This window comes from Rana temporaria, chromosome 3 (genome assembly GCF_905171775.1).
Source record: "Rana temporaria chromosome 3, aRanTem1.1, whole genome shotgun sequence".
Lineage (NCBI taxonomy): Eukaryota > Metazoa > Chordata > Amphibia > Anura > Ranidae > Rana > Rana temporaria.
In genome coordinates, this window is record NC_053491.1 from 200,645,540 (window position 1) to 200,666,763 (window position 21,224).

Consider the following 21,224-nt stretch of genomic DNA (forward strand, 5'->3'; position numbering starts at 1 on the left):
TACAATCTTCTAGCTAATGGACTCCAATATAATGCACGACCCGAGTATAAATGGGCAGGGGGGAACAGACCCCAACACTATTTTGGCTACACTAAAAAGTAGATTGTTTTTGTACCATAATCCCTCAGGAAGTCAGTAATACAGTTTGACAAACCTTGCCGATACCAGAGCATGGCTCACCACCAGTTAAATTCTTACTTGACCTACCAATTCAATAAAAAAAAAAAAAAAAAAAAAAAAAAAAAAAAAAAAAAAAAAAAAAAAAAAAAAAAAAAAAAAACTTTCCTGCAGGTTGTAGGGACAGCTATGGGTTCAAAATGTTACCCACTCATTTGCCAATTTGTTCATGCATTTGTATGAAATTCATTGTTCACTTTTTTTATTGATAACTTGTTCATCTGGTTCCACCCTAAAGTGGAACTTCCGCTCATCTGATTCCCCCCCCTCTGGTGCCACAATTGGCACCTTTCGGGGGGAGGGGGGACAGGATACCTGTCAAAGAGGTATCCTTCCCCACTTCCGGGAGTCCGGCCGCAATGTCACCGCGGGGCTCCCTCCTCCTCTGGCCGCCGAACCAATAGGAGAGAGGAGCGGGCCTTGCGCAGTAGGGTTCCCAGCGTGAAGCCGAAAGGCTTCACTGCCGGGGTTTCCCTTACCCGCAATGGCAGCACCCGACAGCTGATGGGAAACATCAGCTGCAGTGCAGACATTGAGGGACACCAGGTCAGGTAAGTCTCCATTTATTAAAAGCCAGCAGCTGCAGTACGGTAAAGGAAGCCATTTAGCTAAAAAAAATATTTTCCTTTAGTGATCCTTTAAAGCGGGAGTTCACCCATTAATATATTTTTTTAAACAATCCCCTTAGCCGATTCCCCTTGACAAAACGAGCATGAAGCCATTTGTTTTAAAATATGAGCTGTACTTACCGTTTTCGAGATGCATCTTCTCCGTCGGCTTCCGGGTATGGGTCTTCGGGAGCGGGCGTTCCTTCTTGATTGACAGTCTTCCGAGAGGCTTCCGACGGTCGCATCCATCGCGTCACTAGTAGCCGAACGTCGGTGCGGCTCTATACTGCGCACCGACGTTCGGCTTCTTTCGGAAAATCGTGACGCGATGGATGCGACCGTCGGAAGCCTCTCGGAAGACTGTCAATCAAAATAGGAACGCCCAGTCCTGCAGCCCATACCCGGAAGCGACGGAGAGGATGCATCTCGTAAACCGTAAGTACAGCTCATATTTTAAAACAAATAGCCGATTCCCCTAGACAAAACGAGCATGAAGCTAAGGGGAAAAAGTATATTGTACCGGTGAACCTCCGCTTTAAGTCTGTCTTGTACAATATAACATTTTGCATTTAGTTATACTTAAACCTAGGGGTGTAATGGATCGTCACCGATCCGTGATCCGAACGGGCCACCCCGTTCGGATCGGCACACCCCGCGATCCGCGGAGCGCTCCGGAGCCTAGGCCTAGGAAAGTCCCTGGCTTCGGCCTAGCTCCGGAGCGGCGGCCAGTCTGCTTGCCAGAGCCCAGCGTGACGTCACCTCCCCGGGGAGGCGTGTCACGCTGTGCACTGGGCTCTAGCAAGTTGAATAGGAATGTTAGCAGTGAAGCACTGGTGTGAGAGGAGGGGGGGGGGGAAGGGGGAAAAAAGAGCACAATAGCAATTCACAGGGGTGGATTAAAGAGGAAGCAGGTGAGGCTGTTTGGGACTTAAAGTACAATCTTGATGTTTTTACAGCAATATATATATATATATATATATATATATATATATATATATATATATATATATATATATATATATATAGCTGTAAAAACATCAAGATTGTACTTTAAGTCCCAAACAGCCTCACCTGCTTCCTCTTTAATCCACCCCTGTGAATTGCTATTGTGCTCTTTTTTCGGATCAGCAAAAAAAAAAAAAAAAGGTTCCTTTATTTAATTGGTCCAAAAAAAATATATATTATTTTATTTAATATATATATATATATATATATATATATATATATATATATATATATATATATATATATATATATATATATATATATATATATATATATATATATATAAAAAAATTTTTTTTGGACCAATGAAAAAACGGACCCTTTTTTTGCTGATCCGAAAATGATCCGATCCGTGACTCCTGATCCGAGGATCGATCCGATCCGTGAGTTTTTTGATCCGTTGCACCCCTACTTAAACCCATTTTATTTTTCTCCGTGTTTCCCTCTTGCTTATAACGGTGGCACAAAAAACAGGTTAAATACATACTTTCACAATATACACATCAGTAAAGGTTCCCTAAAAAAAACATTTATGCTGACAGAAACATGAAAGCTATTTTCAACCATAAATAAAAGCATCCATTTTACCTCTTCATACACTTCTCTGACTGCAGCTCCACCAGGCTCTTCCTCCGGCTCCATTCCCCCTCCTGGAACAATCCACTGATCAGGATAACGACTGCTGCTGACCAAGAGTATCTGTAGTAAACAAATATTTTATTTATTACTTTATTTTTAAACAGAAAGAGCAAAATACTCCAAAATGTACTTTTTATAAAGGGAAACAGAAAATCCATTAAAATCTTATATATGCCATCAGGAAAAAAAAATGAACGCGATTGTTGATGTACTGAATATGTATTGACGATAAAGTACTCCTGTAAGAGCTGTGTAAAGCTGCAAAGTGGCTCATTCAGGGAAGCTTGCAAGCCACAGATACAGTAGATTTGGACCATGGGTAATTAGATCAAGCTGGACAGCTACCATTCACTTCTGTGTTAAACAATGTTTGTTATGGACACAGTGCAGGCTAAAGCCGGGTACACACAGGCCAAATAGCAGTAGCAACGGCTGGTATAATTATATATATATATATATATATATATATATATATATATATATATATATATATATATATATATATATATATATATATATATATATATATATATATATATATATACACACATACATACATACATACATACACATATACATACACACACACACTAGTGCTGTCAAGCGATTAAAATTTTTAATCGCATTAATGTCATAGTTAACTCACGATTAATCGCGCCAAAATTTTTTTTTTGTTTTCTTATTTATTTTTTAAAATTTGTATAATATTAAATTGTGTTTTTTAAATTTTTTTACATTTTGATCACTTTTATTGCTGTCACAAGGAATGTAAACATCCCTTGTGACAGCAATAGGTGGTGACAGGTACTCTTTATGGAGGGATCGGGGGTCTAAAAGACCTCCGAGCCCTCCTTTGCACTTCAAAGTATTCAGATCGCCGAAAACGGCGATTCTGAATACTGTGTACTTTTTTAAATCCGGCGCCATTGGCAGCCGAGAAACCCGGAAGTGACGTCATGACGTCGCTTCCGTGGTTTCAATGCGGAGACTGAATCAAAGCCGCTTACGGCTTAGTGTCAGTCTCCGCCTGGACACAGAAGGCGCCGGATGGAGGATCGGGTCTCCCGGTGGGACGGGAGGCCCGGTCAGAGCGGCGAAAGGCGGGGGGGGGGGGGTGTCCCCTTCCGCTCCTCCGGCATAACAACCGAGCGGCTTTTAGCCGCATCGGTTGTTATGTTTGGATAGCCGATCGCCCGCTCTAAACAACGGTACCGGGATCAGGCATCATCCCGGTATAACCCCCGAACGCCGCCACGTTAATCGCGCTATAAAAAAAGTGACGGCGTTAACGTGGGTTTGCGTTAACGCCGTTAATAGCGCGTTAAATTGACAGCACTAATATATACACATACAAAAAAAACACCCACACACTGACAAACATTCATCCATGATTATGTCAGTTTGGCTGGCTTCTGTCAGACGCGCTTTCTGGAAATCCTCATCGGAGTGTTCTGGCGGGGGTGCGGGGCTGGCCATACCCCTGATCAGAACACAAAAGCTCAGAAGGGGAGATCGATGAACTAACCTTGCATGGCTAGCAAAAAAAAAAAAAACGCATACCCGGCTTAAGGAAGCAATCCACCTTGACAGATACCAGACACAAGTACACCTCTGAGAAAATTGGGTTCACAAAGAGGGCAAATCGCTCTGCAGAGCTTTATGCATGCCCAGTTTACAATAACGTCCAACTGCCCTGTGGGCATGTACTAACTAAATTCATGCATCAACAGACACTTTACATAGCAGATGCATTGATCCAACAGTAAGATGCCTATGTGCACAAGGTCTTCTGCTGCCCACACACTTGTAGTCATGTATAGGAGATGTCACTACTTTAAACCTGAGGACCAAAAGAAAGCCCCTACCATAGGCTGGGTTCACACTTGTGCGATCAGACATTGCATGATTCGTACCTCATTGCTGTGCAGATCACATGCAATGTCTGTGCGATGCAAATTTTGCCATACAAACTGTATGGCTAAAAATCGCATTTGAACAAAAATTGTGCAAGTCTTTAGTCTGCACTGAAAAAAAATAAAAATTAAAATCGGATCACACCTATGCAATCCGATTCCAGCATTATTTTAGAGTTCACACTGCAATCCGATCTGGAGGGTCATTAACTTTAAATTGACCTGCGTATCGGTTCGCAGACGTCAGAGTGTGCACTGTCGGTGATAGAGCTGCACGATTCTGGCCAAAATGAGAATCACAATTTTTTTGCTTAGAATGAAGATCACGATTCTCACGGCGTAAAATCTTTTACATTTATACAAAAAAAAAAGGGCTAACTTTACTGGCTAGTTCTTTTAATTCATTAAAGTAATTCTTTCCAAAAAAATTGCATCTAAAAAGACCGCTGCGCAAATTCAGTGCAACATAAAATATTGCAACAATCGCCATTTTAATTCTCTAGGGTCTCTACTAAAAAAATATATAATGTTTGGGGGTTCTAAGTAATTTTCTAGCAAAAAAAATAAATGATTTTAACTTGAAAAGAGCTGTCAGAAAAAGGTTTAGTGTTTAAGTGGTTAAACGTTCCCTAATTTACATGCAGAAGTTTATGCCTTTGAAGTGATACAATGTTTAGACTTAACTTTCCACTGATAAAGAATGTTTTTAAAACTTGGCAGATTGCCCAGGCTGACTTTTGGCTGAGAGCAGACAGGAAATTCTTTGCATACCAAAGTGCAGAGAGGAAATTCTTTTCATGTCAAAGATCGTGAAACCCTGTGTCAAGATCGCAATGGGAAAAAGATCGCGATAACGATTGACGATTAATCGTGCAGCTCTAGTCGGTGATACAGGTGCAATGTGAATTCCCACACAAGAATCTCGCTAGTTCACACATCTCAAGTGTGAACACAGCCTAAAGCCTCAAAACACTAGTAGTTTTTATTGTTTTCTCCATTTACGTCAGCAGGGCTGAACGGAAATAAATCGACAGCTCGGTTTGGTTCAATACTGCTAAAGAAACAACCAATTGCATGCTTCACTCCCAGGTCAATCATTTACAAACTGCACAATTCATAATTTTGAGCCTTGAACCTGAATCTCCAGCCAAACCAAGATAAGCCTACCTTCTGAGTCATGTAAACATGATAACATGGAATGCATAAAATGTGCAAGTGCCGGCAGCTCCAGTTAATCTTTAATACTGGGGATTTTACAGAATGGAAAAATAACCATCATAGCTAAAAATGCAATGGTCAGCCTATGAGTAGACAGCACAAGCAAAGGTGAAATTGAAAAAAGTTGGTGGGAGGAGGAAGAGAAAAAAAAAATTATTTTAAATTAAAAACAAACAAAAAAGTATCTACCAGTTACCTCACTTTTTATGCATTGCATCTAAAGAATGTGAATACTGTAATGTAAACATGTTCTAAAAAATAAAAAAAAAGGTCTCCACTGAACTCCAACTGCAAACACTGTACAACAAATTATCCCAAATATTAGCAATAGATCTTTTGTTTTAACTGTACACATAGGCAGACCACCGCACTGCAACCAGTGTTCAACTACCTGTTTTTACCATCCACCAGCGTGAGGGCATCCTCACACAACTTCCACTGGTTGAAGCCAAACTGCTGACCCAAATAGCTCAGAACAATTTTTTATTGATTTAGGATTGAATTGGATGTAAACCCGATTCATAAAATTTGAGTTATGTACCAAAGCTCTCTCCTGACCCATTCCTGTTATCAGCCTGATAACTCCTGACACATCAAAAAAAAAAAGCAGCCTGAAATATCTGTCAATGGAGGTTGCTAAAACAAATTAGCAAGGAGCTGGCCCTGTTACAAAACACCTTCGAGAGTCTCTGCCTATGAGGAGAGGGTGTGCGTGCGCCTTTCCTCCAATCAGCAATGTTGGCCAGCTTGGCTGTATGCCCAGACATCACACTCTGTGTTAACCAGGAAGAGAGACTAACACGATCTGAACTTTCTAAACAGTATATAAATATGAAGACAGCAGATATGGATGTAAAACCTATGTAGGCAGATTTGGTTAATCTCTATCATCTGAGGCTGTTCACTTCACTTGGTGTATGGAGGGTTTACATCCACTTTAAGCTCCAGCAGGGTCTCAAAATGCATCAGTCTATGGGTCGATTATCTTCTACAGATTCAACACATGTTTGCGAAGATCCCCAGACATCTACTTGCTTGAATTCTGTGAGACCAAATTACTGGGCACTGCTGCGTCAAAGAAGTCAGAGCATGCCTTTAGGACTGCAGAGGTCCTGAAAGTAGGAGGAGCAAAATCAGGAATCGCTGCTTGCGGGCAGCAAGGTTTAATTGGATATCTAGTCCAGTGCTTGTTATCCAAGAAGCAAAAAAAAAAAAAAGTTAGAAGCCAGGAACGCGCCCCGTCCTGCGCCTCATTCTTTTAAAACCAAACACATTAATTGCACAGGTTCTGTGGCTGATTAAAGGTGGTAATTAAACTCACTTGGTGCCTTATCTACAATAAAATTAGCCTCAGAACCTGTGTAATTCATAAGTGTTCGGGGTTTAAAAGGGATGAGGTGGCAACCCAAGCAGGCAGATGGAGGGAAAAAAAAAAAAAATGACTGTCCATATACCAAGATTAAACTTTTTTTTTTTTTAGGCGGATCTGATCAAAAAACCTGACAGGCGGATCTAGTGTGTGTGTACTGAATTAGTATAAACAAAAATAAGCCTGTAATTTGTGTTGCCTGGTACAGCTTCTGATGCACTTCCACCTACCCCAACACAGCAACTATGATAAACAGCAGTGCTAGTGCCAGTTCTTAGCCCCCCCGCGTAAGCTTTACCATTCACAAAGCACAGCCTGTGATAATGCCGCTGGTAATGAATAGCTACACTGCACAAGATAAAAACACATTGAAAGATTAAGACTGGAGGTGCACAAAGTTTAGCTTCAATTTTCCTGCAAGACAAAAATCTTAAACCGGCAAATGGTTGACTTGTATCAGATTTAAAAACGGGAATTACCAACATTTATAGAAAACCCACACTTGGTTACCCAACCACAATATCTAATCTCCTACAGACTATGTAAGAGTGCCCTGCACTGCCACATGCTGGCAAATTTCAGTATTCCGAACTGAATTATTAGAGGCGACAGACAGTTTTTAATGCAGTGATTGCAAAAAATAAGGAAGCTGTAGTTGAAACAGGAAAGTACAGCCGAGATTTAAGACTGGGGATCCATTTACAAAACAGGAAATATTCTTAGATCTGCTCATGTTTTTACAATCCAACAGTAAAAGAGGCATGAGTATTTAAACACAAACTTGTATGGACACTGCCCACACATGAACTGGTGCCTGGTTATGCAGCAACACATAGCCATTAACATTCCTGATTCTAACAGTGATTGCTCAAAAGATCCAGGCAATGTAAAGTGGCTGCCTAACATTCTTAACCAACATCAGAATAGAAAGAATCACAACACAGGCTTAATTTAAATGACCAGTGACAATTCTGCATACAAATAAGCCCATTTGTCTGAACACTTCAGATACCATTATAAAGCGTTTCCAGAGAATAAAGTTGAGCATACAATTTGTCAATTTCAACCACTTTCCAGACACTAGGAATCACACATCCAGTTGCAAATAATTGACCAACAACCCTCAAGCTCAACCAACAACCATTAATGGACAAATTGTGAGGTTGCAACTCTTGTGCAATAAACTGACAGCTTCAATACAGTTCAAGAAAGAAATATCAAACTGAAAATTGGAAGGGGGGGGGGGTAAATAAATGCAGAATCCTTAAAAGCAATCGTGATTTTCTACTGGGTTCAATCTCATCTTCTTGTGGTCCATCAAAACCAATGAATGCTTCACAACACTGACAAACATTTTCAATGAATAGCAGCAACAGGTTTCAAAGTTGGGACAGGGCCATGTTCACCACGATGTAGCAACCCCTCTTAACACACTGTAAATGTCTTCCCCATTCCAAGATAAGTTGCTGGAGTCTTGGGAGAGGAATGTTGTTCCATTCTGGTTGGATATAGGCGTCTAACTGCACAACAGTCCTGGATCCTTGCTGTAGTTTGTTTCCAAGATGCACCAAATATTTTCATTTGTTGAAAGGTCTGGACTGCAGGCAGGCCAGTTAAGCATCCGGACTCATCTGCTGTTGTCTTTAATGCAGTATGTAGTTTAGCATTGTCCTGCTAAAATATGAAAGGCTTTCCCTGAAAAAGATGTCTGGATTGGACCATATGTTGCTCTAAAAGCTTAATATATTTTTCACAGTTGATGGCGCCTTTCCAGATGTGCAATCTGTCTTTTCCATACACAAAGAGGCAGGCTTTTGCCAGATATGGCTTCTTTGCATGATAGAGCATTAACTTGCATTTTTGGATGGCACGGCAAACTGTGTTCACAGACTGATCTTTGGAAGCAATCCTGAGCTCCTGCAGTGATGTCCATCACAGAATCTGCCTGTTTTTAATGCAGTGCCAACTGAGGGCTGAAGAACACCGGTCTCCAATATGTCAGCTTTTCGGCCTTGTCCCTTGTGCACAGAGATTGCCATATTCTCAAAATCTTTTGATATTATGTATTGTAGATTATGATATATTTCAAGTCTTTGCCATTTTACGTTGAGAAACATTACTCTGCAATTGACAATTTTTGGAGGCAGCTTCATAGATTGGGTATAAAAAGAGCATCTCCGAAGTAAAGATGGACAGAGGTTCACCAATCGTGTTACTGACCTGTTGCCAATAACCTAATTGGTCGCAAAATGTTCTTTTGGCTCGTTAGAACCGCCAACTTTGCCAGCTTTTTGTTGTCCTGTCCCAATTTTGAGATGTTTTGATACCATCCATTTCAAAATTACCCAATTCAAACATTTGATACCTTTTCTATTTCTGGCCAAGCTGGCCCAAATGAACCACTTAAAGTCTAACAAAAGGTGAAGTTCAGTTTAAGTAAATAAAGGCTCCTGCTGTCATCACTCCCATCCAGTGAGGAGGGAGTCAGGGGGGGGTGGAACCAAGTCACACTGTGTCAAAGGGCAGTGTGGCACAGCAGTGAGCCTGCATGAGTGCCACCATAACAGAATCAGATGTACATCTCAAACACATACTCTTGCAAGTAAAGAGATTCAGAGCTGGCATTTCTTCTCTCTCTGTATTACAAACTCCAGTTATTATGGTCCAAAGTGTTCATCTAGCAGATCCCCGGTTGAAAGTCAACTTCTAGAGTCTTTTAAAATGCACCCTGTGTGTATGCAGCTGTTCAACTTTATCGCGCCATGGCTGAAAACCAAACACTTTTCCCATAATGCCTTGATAAGCAGGCATTTTCAGAACCAACAACCAAATGTCCTGCTCCCACTGCAAAAATTACCTCATTTACAGAGAACAAATTCACTTAGAGTTGTAAAGAAAAACATTTTTTCACCTTAATGCAATCTATGCAATAAGGTGAAAAAACATTGAATGCTGACACCCCCCCCCCCACCCCCGATATACTTACCTGACCCCTCGAAAGTCCCACGCGGTCCCGATATCCTCTTCGCCACACAGCCTGGCCACTGATTGGCTAGAGCGGATGGATTAAGAGCAGCGCAGCCATTGGCTGGCGCTGCTGTCAATCACATCCAGTAACGCGGTGCGCCGAGGGGCGGGGCCGAGTGATACAGTGAGCGGCTATGGCTGCCCGCTGTATCACGGGAGCGTGCCCGCAATTACTGACCACCATGAAAGCCCTCGCATGACTGTGGTGGGTAATTGCGGGGAGGACGAGAGACAGCCGCCGAGGGACCCCAGAAGACGTGGATCGGGGCCACGCTGTGCAAAACGAACTGCACAGTGGAAGTAAGTATCACATGTTTGTTATTTTAAAAAGGTAAAACATTTTTTCCTTTACAAACGCTTTAAGTCACAAAAACTATTGTTGGTCTCTGTGCTGTTTAATAGTAACTCGCAGTACTGCTCTGATATGGTGAGCAGTAACAACTTGGTTCAATCCAGTCTGATACAACACATGCTCACAATGTCACAAGGAGCATGGAAAGCAACCAGCCAGTGCCAACTAAACATCTACTCTCTAGGACTTGAAGTGGACCTTTTTTTTTTTCAACTTTCCATCCATTAAATATTCTGCCTTTGTCGTTTTAACTTTGGATAGTTAAAAATGTTTTATTTTTCCCACTAATGGTCAGAGCAGTATTGGAGTGCTTTCACATTCACAGCGCCCGGGCGTCGGCGGTAGAGCGCCGCTGTTTTTAGCGGCGCTTTACTATAGTTTTGCAACGCTTTTTGGCCGCTAGCAGGGAGCTTTAGGAGCGGTGTATAATTGACTGGCTGTTTCTAGCTACAGAACTTTCAGTCAATGATCTAGAAGCAGCATGCAATTAAAAGTAAATTAAGAACTACTGATTTGCATACTTGTGTCATGCTCAAGTGCCAAATATCAGCCGGTTCAACGGAAGTGGGCCAACATTCAGCCAGTGTGTACAGTAGTCCGACCCAACTTCTGTCGAACGGGCATGCTGGAAAAGCAGCATCTGATCAGTGCTGGCAGCCAATGGCTGTGAGCACTAATCTGTATTTTCTGCAAATCACAATAGCACAGTGAGGGACATCGCCACACTACTACCACTTGCACAGAGACCGCCCAGGTTTTTTCTGTCTTTTAAATGTGTACCTAAGCATTAGGGCCCATGCACACTGGTTATATAAAAAAAAAAATTAATGCAGCTTATATAGGCGTTTTGCGATTTTTCTTCAGCCTGTAGAAGCACCTCTGTGTTAGCCTATGTGTCCATGCACATTATGGTGTTTACAGGCATATTTTTATACGAGTGTTAAGGAGGTTTGGAATTCTGTCCAACCACTTTTGTAATTCATATACTTCGATGACGATAAACAATGGTGTCACCTCCCTACCCCAGGCTTGCTGGTTGAACAATGAAAGAAAAGCACACTTTTAAGTCATCAATTTCTCACTCTGTTCTATCCTACTGTCAGTACATGTCCATGCAGCAGAACCCAATTAGCTTTTGGTTGATAGCAAGAGAGATTCAGGTACTCGGTTGTATTTACAATATGCATCAAATAGAAAGATGAAATGTCATCTATGAATATTAGGGCCTTATCTTTTGGTGTCAAAAATTCCCACAGGAAGATGTGGACCTCCTTGATTAGCAAGGTCAAAGGCACTTGCAGATACAGCCCTCTGGAAACACGGCGTTAACCCAGTTAATGCCATTCACAAAAACGGGACCGCTCAGTGCGCGCCGAAGACGGCAGTGCCCGTTTCTGTGAAAATATCTCCCCAACCGTGTAGGTAAGGAGATATTTATTGCACCTACAGGTAAGCCTTATACTAGGCTTACCTGTAGGTGCAAGTTGCAAGAGTGGGTTTACAACCACTTTAATGTCTCAATAATCTTTATAGTTCATCTCATTCACCATCTCAAATGGCTCCCATTGTGGGGTGGGTATTTATATAAAAAAAAAAAAAAGGAACACATTCTTTACGTAGACACAAATGTTTTGCCTTTAATTTCTATTTTAAAATGTAAGGTTGTTTTACAAAGTGAAAGTTTATATATTATTTTAAAAGATACTCATTGTAGATGAAAGATATATTTTGTGGGAAAAAAGCCTGTGAGAAAGGCACATAAAAAAGTTTATGCAAGCTATACTGCATAATACAGTAATAAAAATACAGTAATTTCAGCAAACAGACAAAACAGCAAGCGTCAAACTTCTGGGAACCGTTCACCTTCCATCGCCTAAACAATCCAGTTACCAATGAGCATTTGTAATATAAAATCTCCAACTCTTAAAATGTTATGAATTTTCATTAGGGTTGTCCCGATACCGAGCATTTGCGCGAGTACTTGTACTCGCACAAATGCTCCCGATGCTTCATCGACACTTTTCCAAGGGGGCGGAAAGCGGTCAGAGGAGACAGAGTGTGAGAGGGGGCAGAGAGCAGAGCAGTCCTCGGGTATGTAAAACATGCCACTGGAGGAGAGGATTGGACGGGTGATCTGTCTATCAAAGTGCCCGGGGGAGGGGCTATATATGACTACACGCGGCGGGGAACACACAGCTATTCAAATGAAAGCCGTTATGTTGCCTGAGCGCCGATCAACTAGACGGCGGGGGGGGGGGGGCCTTTCTCTTTGCCACTGGAAACCTAAACAAAGCTGCATTGGGAGACATGGCTGCATTTTAAAAAAAGTATCGGCATCGGCGAGTACATGAAAAAAAAGTATCGGTACTTGTACTCTGTCCTAAAAAAAAAAAAGTTGTACCGGGACATCCCTAATTTTCACCCACAACCAAAACCCAATGTGCAATAGCGGTTACGTGATGTGCTGCACTAATCACCGGTCAATAACGGCCACCTTTAGAAAGGCATGCGAGGCATCTCCCTTATATGTGGTTCTCAAAGGAATGAAGGGTATCTCTCTCATACATCTGCTGTTGACCAAATTGGATGATTTGGACATGCTCATTCAAAACCAGGGGTTGTCCATGCTTTGTCTTTGGTGGACGACATTAAATAAACAAATCTGTGACATGTCTGGTCGCATATTTGATTCTGTCCCACTACCAATGTAAAACAAGTTGGTTATATTATTGACCCCAACAGTTATCAATTATTCAAACTGGTAGATTTGTCAATAAATTGACAAACTTAGGATACTGGATCCTTATGTACACAGATGGTTTGGCCTTTGTGTGTCAAATTCAAAAGTTTTCTGGAGCCATAAATGCAGCGACCAGCCCTGCTGCCAGCAGTCTGTCAGTTTTAGATGGGCTGCAATACACAGCTTGATGCTGTACAAAGCGGCATTCACCCTGAATGCATTTGGCCCCAAGAGCAAGTACCAACCAGTAGAGCGTCTGGCCACTGCATTATTTCAGCCTGTCAGATTTTGACAGGCTGCTGGCAGCAGGGTCGGATGCTGTACCAGTGCCTTGTTGGTGTCTCAACTATGGGATTTGAAGTACATGGGTCAACCACCCTTGTGCATGTAGCCTAAAAAGATGCTTCTCATTCAGGAAAATGTTGCAGTTGCAATCCAGTGTAGCCAGCGGCAGAGGTTGTGCCAAGATTCAAAACAGACAATAACACCTTCTGCCCAGTACTTGTGCTACAAATGATATAAACAGCATATAAAGGCTGATGCACATGAAGGGCAGACCAACAAGTAGGTTATGAGTACTAATAATTAGTACAAACAGCTTACACATAAATTGACTGCAGCAGCTTGTAGAGCTCCAATGGCAATTATGTTTTCTTGGAGGCCTTTAGTAAATACCTACACACTTATGTCTGTGGTGTTAGCAGCCAGAGTCGTATGTACATTTCCCTAAAAACTATCAATTAGGGAACAATAAGAAAAACCCTGCTTTAACATTTTTTAGCCCTGGTAAATGCCACTGAATGATACCGTACAATGGATCAGGATTGACACAAAGTACAGCTTTTTCTGAAAATGCTAGTCGACTAGCTTTTACTGATACATACTAGCTTTAAATTGGTCGTAAAAGGCAGAAGTTTTTCTATATCTTAATGCATTCTCTTGCCTTAAGGCGAAAAATATATATATATGTTCAGTTAGCACTCCTGCACGCCCCCCTCCAGAGTGCCCCCATAGGGAGCAGGTTGCTATGAAAGCACTCAGCAGGAGGGGCCAAGAGCACCAGCAGGGGAGCCAATAGGAGGCCCGGGGCAGGCAAGTATGACGTGTTATTTAAAAAAAAAATATAACTTTCATGTTAGGGGGCAAGGAGTGCTTAAAGCGGAAATTCCACTTTTGGGTAGCTCTGCGCTTTAAATTTACTAGTTGTTCATGCATTGTGGGCATTTGGGAGGGTCTCCTGAGGTTATCCAAAAAATGCTTCTAACCTCAAATGTTCATAACTGCTGCCAAACTCACATATACTCTGTATGTAAGAGACATTTTTCTCCACCCATTTCCAGCATTCACAAAGGGCTTTCAACTGCCCTGTGTACAGGGCTGTGGAGTCGAGGAGTCGGAGGAAATTTTGGGTACCTGGAGTCGGAGTCGGCAAACAATGCACCGACTCCTACTAAATTTAGATTGGAATTAAAAAAAAAAAGCAAGTTTAAATGTCCCAATTCACAAAAAGTTATAATTAATGACTTCTCTACTGTAAGAATAAAGACCAATGCATGCAGTGCCTCACGTAACCGCAAAACGAACACGTTAAGTGACCGTGAAGAAGCATGCTTTTCATGTGCTTCACTATATGGCACGCAACGCACAATTAGGAGCTGCAATACTTATACTTTCCATAGTGTTGTCTTCTGCTTTTACAGGGAACGCATGTTAGAGAACCAGTAAGTGTCCAAATAAAAAAATTCCAACAGGAGTTTTATAAAGCACTAAAAGAAGTTGAAAAGTATGATCGCTCATCAAAACTTACTGTTGAAGAAGCCATCCTTGTTTATCCAGAGATCGTTAGTGATGTGGCCAGAATAGTTACTGCAACGCCACCCACCCAAGTCAGTGTCGAAAGATTATTTTCAGCCCTAAAAATAATAAAGTCTGACTTAAGAGCCTCTATGCAATTCTCTTCCTTAGAACTCTACATTGAATTGATTTGCATTTGCTAAGCCTATAACTACATTTCAAGATTAATATAAACCATTTCTAGGTTTTACAGATTTTGTTTTTGGTTCATTATAGATAAGCTTTGTTTTTGTTCTAAAACAACCAAATAATGTGGTTTGTATTTTTGAACTGGTAAAGATCCTGTTCCTGATGTTTATGCCTGCTGCTACTATCCAGCCACTTGATTGTTTTTCATTGTGTTTGCCTTTTGCTTAAACTGTGCAATACAGTAGACTGTTGGCTTCCCAGCCAGTAGTCCTGTGGTAGGTTGCGTTTCTTTCCCTCAAGGAATGTATAAAATACATTCGCATATTAATACAGAGGAGTCGGAGGTACATAAAACTGAGGAGTCGGAGCATTTATCTACCGACTCCACAGCCCTGCCTGTGTATATGAGCCCTAAGAAACCGGAGATCTTTGGGAAAACACCCAGCTACATTGACAAGACTAGGTTCGACAGAATGAACACCATGGGTCCAATACTGTACATGGCTAACCGTATACATTCCGCATTATGATCAATATGCCATGCGTTTGGCCCTAAAAAACATTGAAGGACAAGTAACATCTGAGAAGAACCTTTAACTGCAACAAATAGGAAAAAATAACAGCAATAAGACTGCATTTGGCTCTACAGTATAAAAATCTTTGTTGGTGACTGAAAGGGGCACTTATTCACTTGCAACACCAAACTAATAACCATAGCGACAGATTATGAGATACATTCCCAGATTTTCCACTGTTTTTCAGGCAACCTTCCAGGAATCCAGTAAAATGTGAAGATTGGAGCTTTTGTATTTACATGGGGAATATCCATTCAGGAGATATACGGAGGAGCCCCCACGTGGAGGAGAAAGGAAACCTTTGCCACATCATTGAGAGACCCTGGGCGGGGGTAAACAGCCATATGCTACTGTGATCTCCATAACAAGAGATCCATTGGAGTCGGTAAAGAGATTTGATATAAGAGGTGGAGGATTCCTTTCTAAATTTCTTGGCACTTCTTGGGTGTTAATCTGCTTGAAGTCACGGATAATCAACCTATAAAAACTGACTTGCTTACACAATGTTATTTTGGAACATTATTTATTCTTATATAGATTACCTCTAGTTCACAGTAATATCAATTACTGCAGGGGTTTAATATATGTTTTCACATTGTGCTTAAGTCACATTGGACCTCTGCAGACACCTAGTCAGATTTTTATTTCAATATATATTCCAATTTATTTATTTTTTGGTTTTACGTTTTTTTGATGAATCGCATATGCAATGCAGCGCAGCTATATTTTTTCTATAAGTGTGAACCTATCCTTAGCAACATGTTATGCCCGTATTCAGGGTGTAACAGCTTACTAATGCAGCAGCCTCCCTCCCTCACTGATCCCTTATTGTGACTGAGCGGGGAATCCTCCCCCAAACACCCGTTGTCACAAAATTAAAACAGCACCGCTGTGCAGGGTTCTGCCCACAATTACAGCGTTCTGTGAACAAACAAACTACAAGTCCCATCCTAAACTGCTATTCTTTATGAGCTAGCAGGGCGCTAATCTGAAAAAAATAAAAAAAATAAAAAAAATGTACAATGCACCAATAATGCCACCACAACAATGTAGAGCCTAAATACCTATCGCAGTGTGGATAAAAATATTTTTTTTGCTGTACTAGAAACATGGTTGTAGCAGGAATCATTCATGATTTGACACGGTCTTCAAATTAATCCTGGGACACAGTTGTTTATGAAGATGTGTTTTCACACAAGAGTTAAACAAATTTTACCCTGGATTCACACAATTGTTCAAATGAGGAGGGAGAGTCCTGGACAGCCGAGACTCTCTGGCAACATCGCTGGAGCGAGATGGGCTCAGGTAAGTATAAGGGGGGCTGCTGCACACAGTTTTTTTTTATCTAGATGCATTGTGAAAAATAAGCACCTTGAGGCGATTTAGTTTGCGTTTGTAGCGATATACAAGTTACTCATTCATGAATAAAATTAAGTGTGTGAATCTTGGGTGAAAGTTATGTGACTTATGGAAATGCATTTAGAAACAGATCCTATGGTTATCTTTCCTCATATCACTTCAGCAAGCAGAGCCAGATGAGGAGATAAGCCCACACAACTCATCATATCCATACCAAATAAACTAAAGCTGGCTAGTTATACTTTTACATTTTTTGTTCAATTTCCTTTAGATTTAACTGCAACGTGCAAGAGCCTGTCTGATTGCATACAAATTGAAAGTGTTTAGGTTTGCCCTCATAATATATGGTTTTGATACATCTGAAAGGAAAGTTGTACAAGAAAATTGTATACAAATTGTTTAGTGTGTAGCCAGCTTAAGGCTGGCCATAGATCATGCAATTTTCCTTCCACCACCACAGGTGAAAGTGCGCAAGGCCAGGCCGCAGCTCCATGTGCAAATTGATACAGGGAGCTGCATCTCAGGTGCCCCCATAGCAAGCTGCTTGCTGTGGGGGCACTCAACAGGCTGGAGAGGCCAGGAGAGCTGAAGAGGGAGCAGAAAAGGAGGATCGGGCTGCTTGTGCAAAACCACTGCAACAGAGCAGGAAAGTAGAACATGTTTGTAAAGTATTTTTAAAAAATAACAATCCCTTTAAGATCAAATAATTACAAATATACTATAAAAGTAAAGCTCATCATAAATGGATCAAAATTCGGCCAGTGTTAAGAGGCCAGACAAATTTAGATCCACATATGGGCACCCTGGTTGTACACAAGATCTTGGGTTCTTCCTGAATGATTAGTGCCACCAGCTATAGACTAACACTAATTGTGTTTTGCCAGCAGGGAAGGTTCACTGGTGGAAGAACAAGGGATCTCTCCCCCACTGACTGAGATGGGGGAATTGAGTAATTTTCTTTCCTTCCTGTAAAAGAAAATTGCATAATCTATGACCATCCTTAGTGATCAATTTTGTTTTTACATTCCAAATTAAACAAATATGGGGGAATAGTGGCAACCTTCTCTTCGAAAAGACTTCACTTTGAAGTGGGCGGATATCCAAGATATACATACTGCTTTCATCCCCTCTTAATTTGATATCTAAGAAATATGTTTATTCTATTCTCGTTTATATTCTTAACCACTTCCCGCCCAGTCAATTGCATATTGACGTCCAGGAAGTGGTTCCGTTATCCTGACTGGGCGTCTATTGATGTCCAGCAGGATAACAACTGCCTGCGACGTGGCGATCACGAGTGTGGGATGTCTGAAACGCCGCCTCTGCGCTCGTGATAATAAGTCTCTGTCAGAGGCTTCTTACCACGTGATCAGCTGTGACCAATCATGCGAACCAGGAAGTGCAGGTAAATGCCATCACTCGGTTTGCGCTGACAGGGAGGGCCGATCGGAGGCTCTCCCTGTCAGGAAGGGGGGGGGGGGGGGTCTGTGCTGATTTTCAGCACATTGATTATGAGCACAACCCCATCTTTTGTGCCAAAGTCAGTGCCCTACATTAACCCTGTCAAAAACCTCATCAGCGCCGTCCGCCAGTGAAGGAGAAAACATTTTATAACAGAAAAATAAAAACGTTTTTTTTTTCAAAAATTTACGTTTTTAGTTTGTTTAGCAAGAAAAAAAACCCCAGTGGTGATAAAAATTTTGTTTGGGTACAGTGTTGCATGACCACGCAATTGCCATTCAAAGTGCGACAGTGCTGAAAGCTGAAAATTGTCCTGGGCAGGAAGGGGCGAAAGTGCCTGGTATTGAAGTGGTTAAACTCATGTTCGCATTGGGCCAATTTGGCATGCAATGTGACATGTCAAGACTGGTATTGCCAGCAATGGCACCATCCGAATCCCAGCGACGCTGCAACGATACCCAAAAGTAGTTTCTGTACTACTTTTGGTGACTTCATGGGTTATTTAAATAGACATCTGTGCATGAACCCACACAGGTGTCTGTCAAATCCCCGCTAAAGTCAGACTGCAAGCTTTTTTTCCCCCCCTAGATACAGAATTATGCATACTGGGTGTATCCATTACCTGCAGGCAGCAACTTTGCTAAAAAAAAAAAAAAGTATCTCCACAGATACTGCCCCGAGAGGCTGCCTTCCAGAACTGTGAAGGTTAGCAGCAGCGGCTGTTGCAAAGAAGTCACAAATTTCAAAGATGGGATTTACTGTACAATTAAGTGTGCATGGCATACTAGCACATTATGTGAAACTTGCCTTAAAACAAAGCCCTGTAGTGGTGCACTGTCACTGCTGACAGGGCATCTATCTTCACTCATCTTCCTTCTGGATTGGCTGGTTCTGGTCCTTTGATTGTGATGACATCACTCCTACAGGGTTGCCAATTGCACAGCACTCTGAAGGAATGGCAAGGGTGTGCCGTTCAGAGGGCATGCGCCAGTGACATCACTGGCAGCTTCACATGTAAATATCCCCTAAACGGTGCATGTTAAGCCTAGTTTACTTCCACTTTAAGCAACAAACTGGTCTGAGGAAGTGATGAAATAAACCACTGTACTCAATACAAAGAAACAAACATGTAAAGGCAGTCCCCTAGAGATGTCTGAAAGTATCAAAAAACCTTTTGAAAAGCCTAGAGGTGCCACGTAGGATTATGCAAAAATGTATAACTTGGAAAAAGCACCGACTAGCAACCTCTCACAGATTACTGGTCAGCTGAACTTCCAAGTCTAAAGTGAACTTGTGCCCAGACCCGGCCTATTAAAGTTTTGTAAAAGCCCCCCCCCCCCCCCTTTAAATAACCCTGTGCAATGGTTTTGCGCATAGCAGCCCTGATCCTCCTTCTTGGATACCCTGCCGGTGTGCTGGGCTCCTCTTTGCATTCTACAATAGGAAGCCACTTCCCATGGTGGCATAGTGGCACACCTGAGGGCTTGATCCCAAGCCACGCAGTGTATGTATATTAACACACTGTGAGGCTTGGCCCCTTTGACACTGGATTTGATTGACAGCAGCCGGAGCCAATGGGTCCCGCTGCCCTCAGAGTCCAGTGAGGAGGGAGAGCGAGCAGTGCTGTTGCTCTCATGTACAGCACTTGATGGACATCAGGCTTAGGCAAATAAATAAGAGGGAGTTGCACAGAAGGTTTATTACCTTAATGCCAAGAATGCCTTGGCCTTTACAACCACTTATGAAAAAGCTTTAACATCACTTTAACAAAATCCCTTATTCACCAGTAGCTATGGGTATTGTGGTGAAATTAAAGTAATTCTATGCATTAGGGTTAAAAAGCACTCCACTGGCTGTTTGCCACCATGTTCAGGCTCCAAAAGAGGTGTTTTTTAAAGAGACGTGCCCCACACACAAACAGGTAAACTCCAAAGCTGGAAGGCATCCATGCACATGAGCCTCTACTTTCTATTGCTGCAAAATCTTGGCAAACATAACAAATGGGTTCTTGTAGACCATGAGAAAACAGAAATATGAGTGTTTTGATATTTGATGACAAGTCACTCCACAGTGAAATGACAATAGAAAGGTCAAGGGTGGCTTGTTTTAAAGAACTTGATAGAGCGGAGTTTCACCCATTTAAAAGTTAGCAGCTGTGAAAACTAGGTACCCCCCCAACATGACATGCCAAATGTGGCATGTCAGAGGGTCACGAGTACTTAAAGTGGAAGTTCCATTTTTGTGTGGAACTCAGTTTTAAGAATATATAAATTTGTATAAAGAGAAGTACAAAAGCTGCTACTACGTATGACCTAACTGCACATACCTACATTGCAGGACTGTCAAAACCTACAGTACTGTGTGTTTGGGTGCCATTTCCAAAGTAATTTTTTTTTTTGTGCGTGTACTCGAGAGGAGCCGGACTGCAGGAGTTGGGAGTAGGCAGGCCTCCCCCAGAGGCAATCTGCCACCTTTCTCCATGCCCCGGGTGGCAATGGTGGGTGTGTGAGGGGGTCCTCCCACACAGCGCGCCCTACCTGCTCCGCTTTGAAGCCCAACGGGGCAGAGGGACTCCCTATAAGGGAGTGAGGATTTGCCCGCTCAACCAGCCCCGTTAGTCCTTTGCCTCTCTTTTAGAGACCGCGTGGTCAAAGTGCGTGCATGTTAACCCAATTTCGAGTGCGTGCAAGTGTGGTGGTTTTTGTGGGAGGGGGGTGGGCGTACTAAGCGCAAGCTTACCTCGCATAGCACACCCACCAGGAGCCGGGCTGAGACCACCAAACTCAATTCACATGTAG

At 42.0% G+C, this 21,224-nt stretch overlaps 1 protein-coding gene across 2 annotated transcripts in view; it reads right to left on the reverse strand.

Annotated features, from left to right (window-relative positions):
* NUDT4 (nudix hydrolase 4) overlaps positions 1 to 21,224 on the reverse strand; it is a 35,927-nt gene that overhangs the window by 9,881 nt on the left and 4,822 nt on the right. For both annotated transcript variants that reach the window (XM_040344130.1, XM_040344132.1), the window contains exon 2: positions 2,379 to 2,489. In XM_040344130.1, the coding sequence (XP_040200064.1) occupies positions 2,379 to 2,489 (111 nt within the window). The remainder of the gene's footprint in view (positions 1 to 2,378; positions 2,490 to 21,224) is intronic.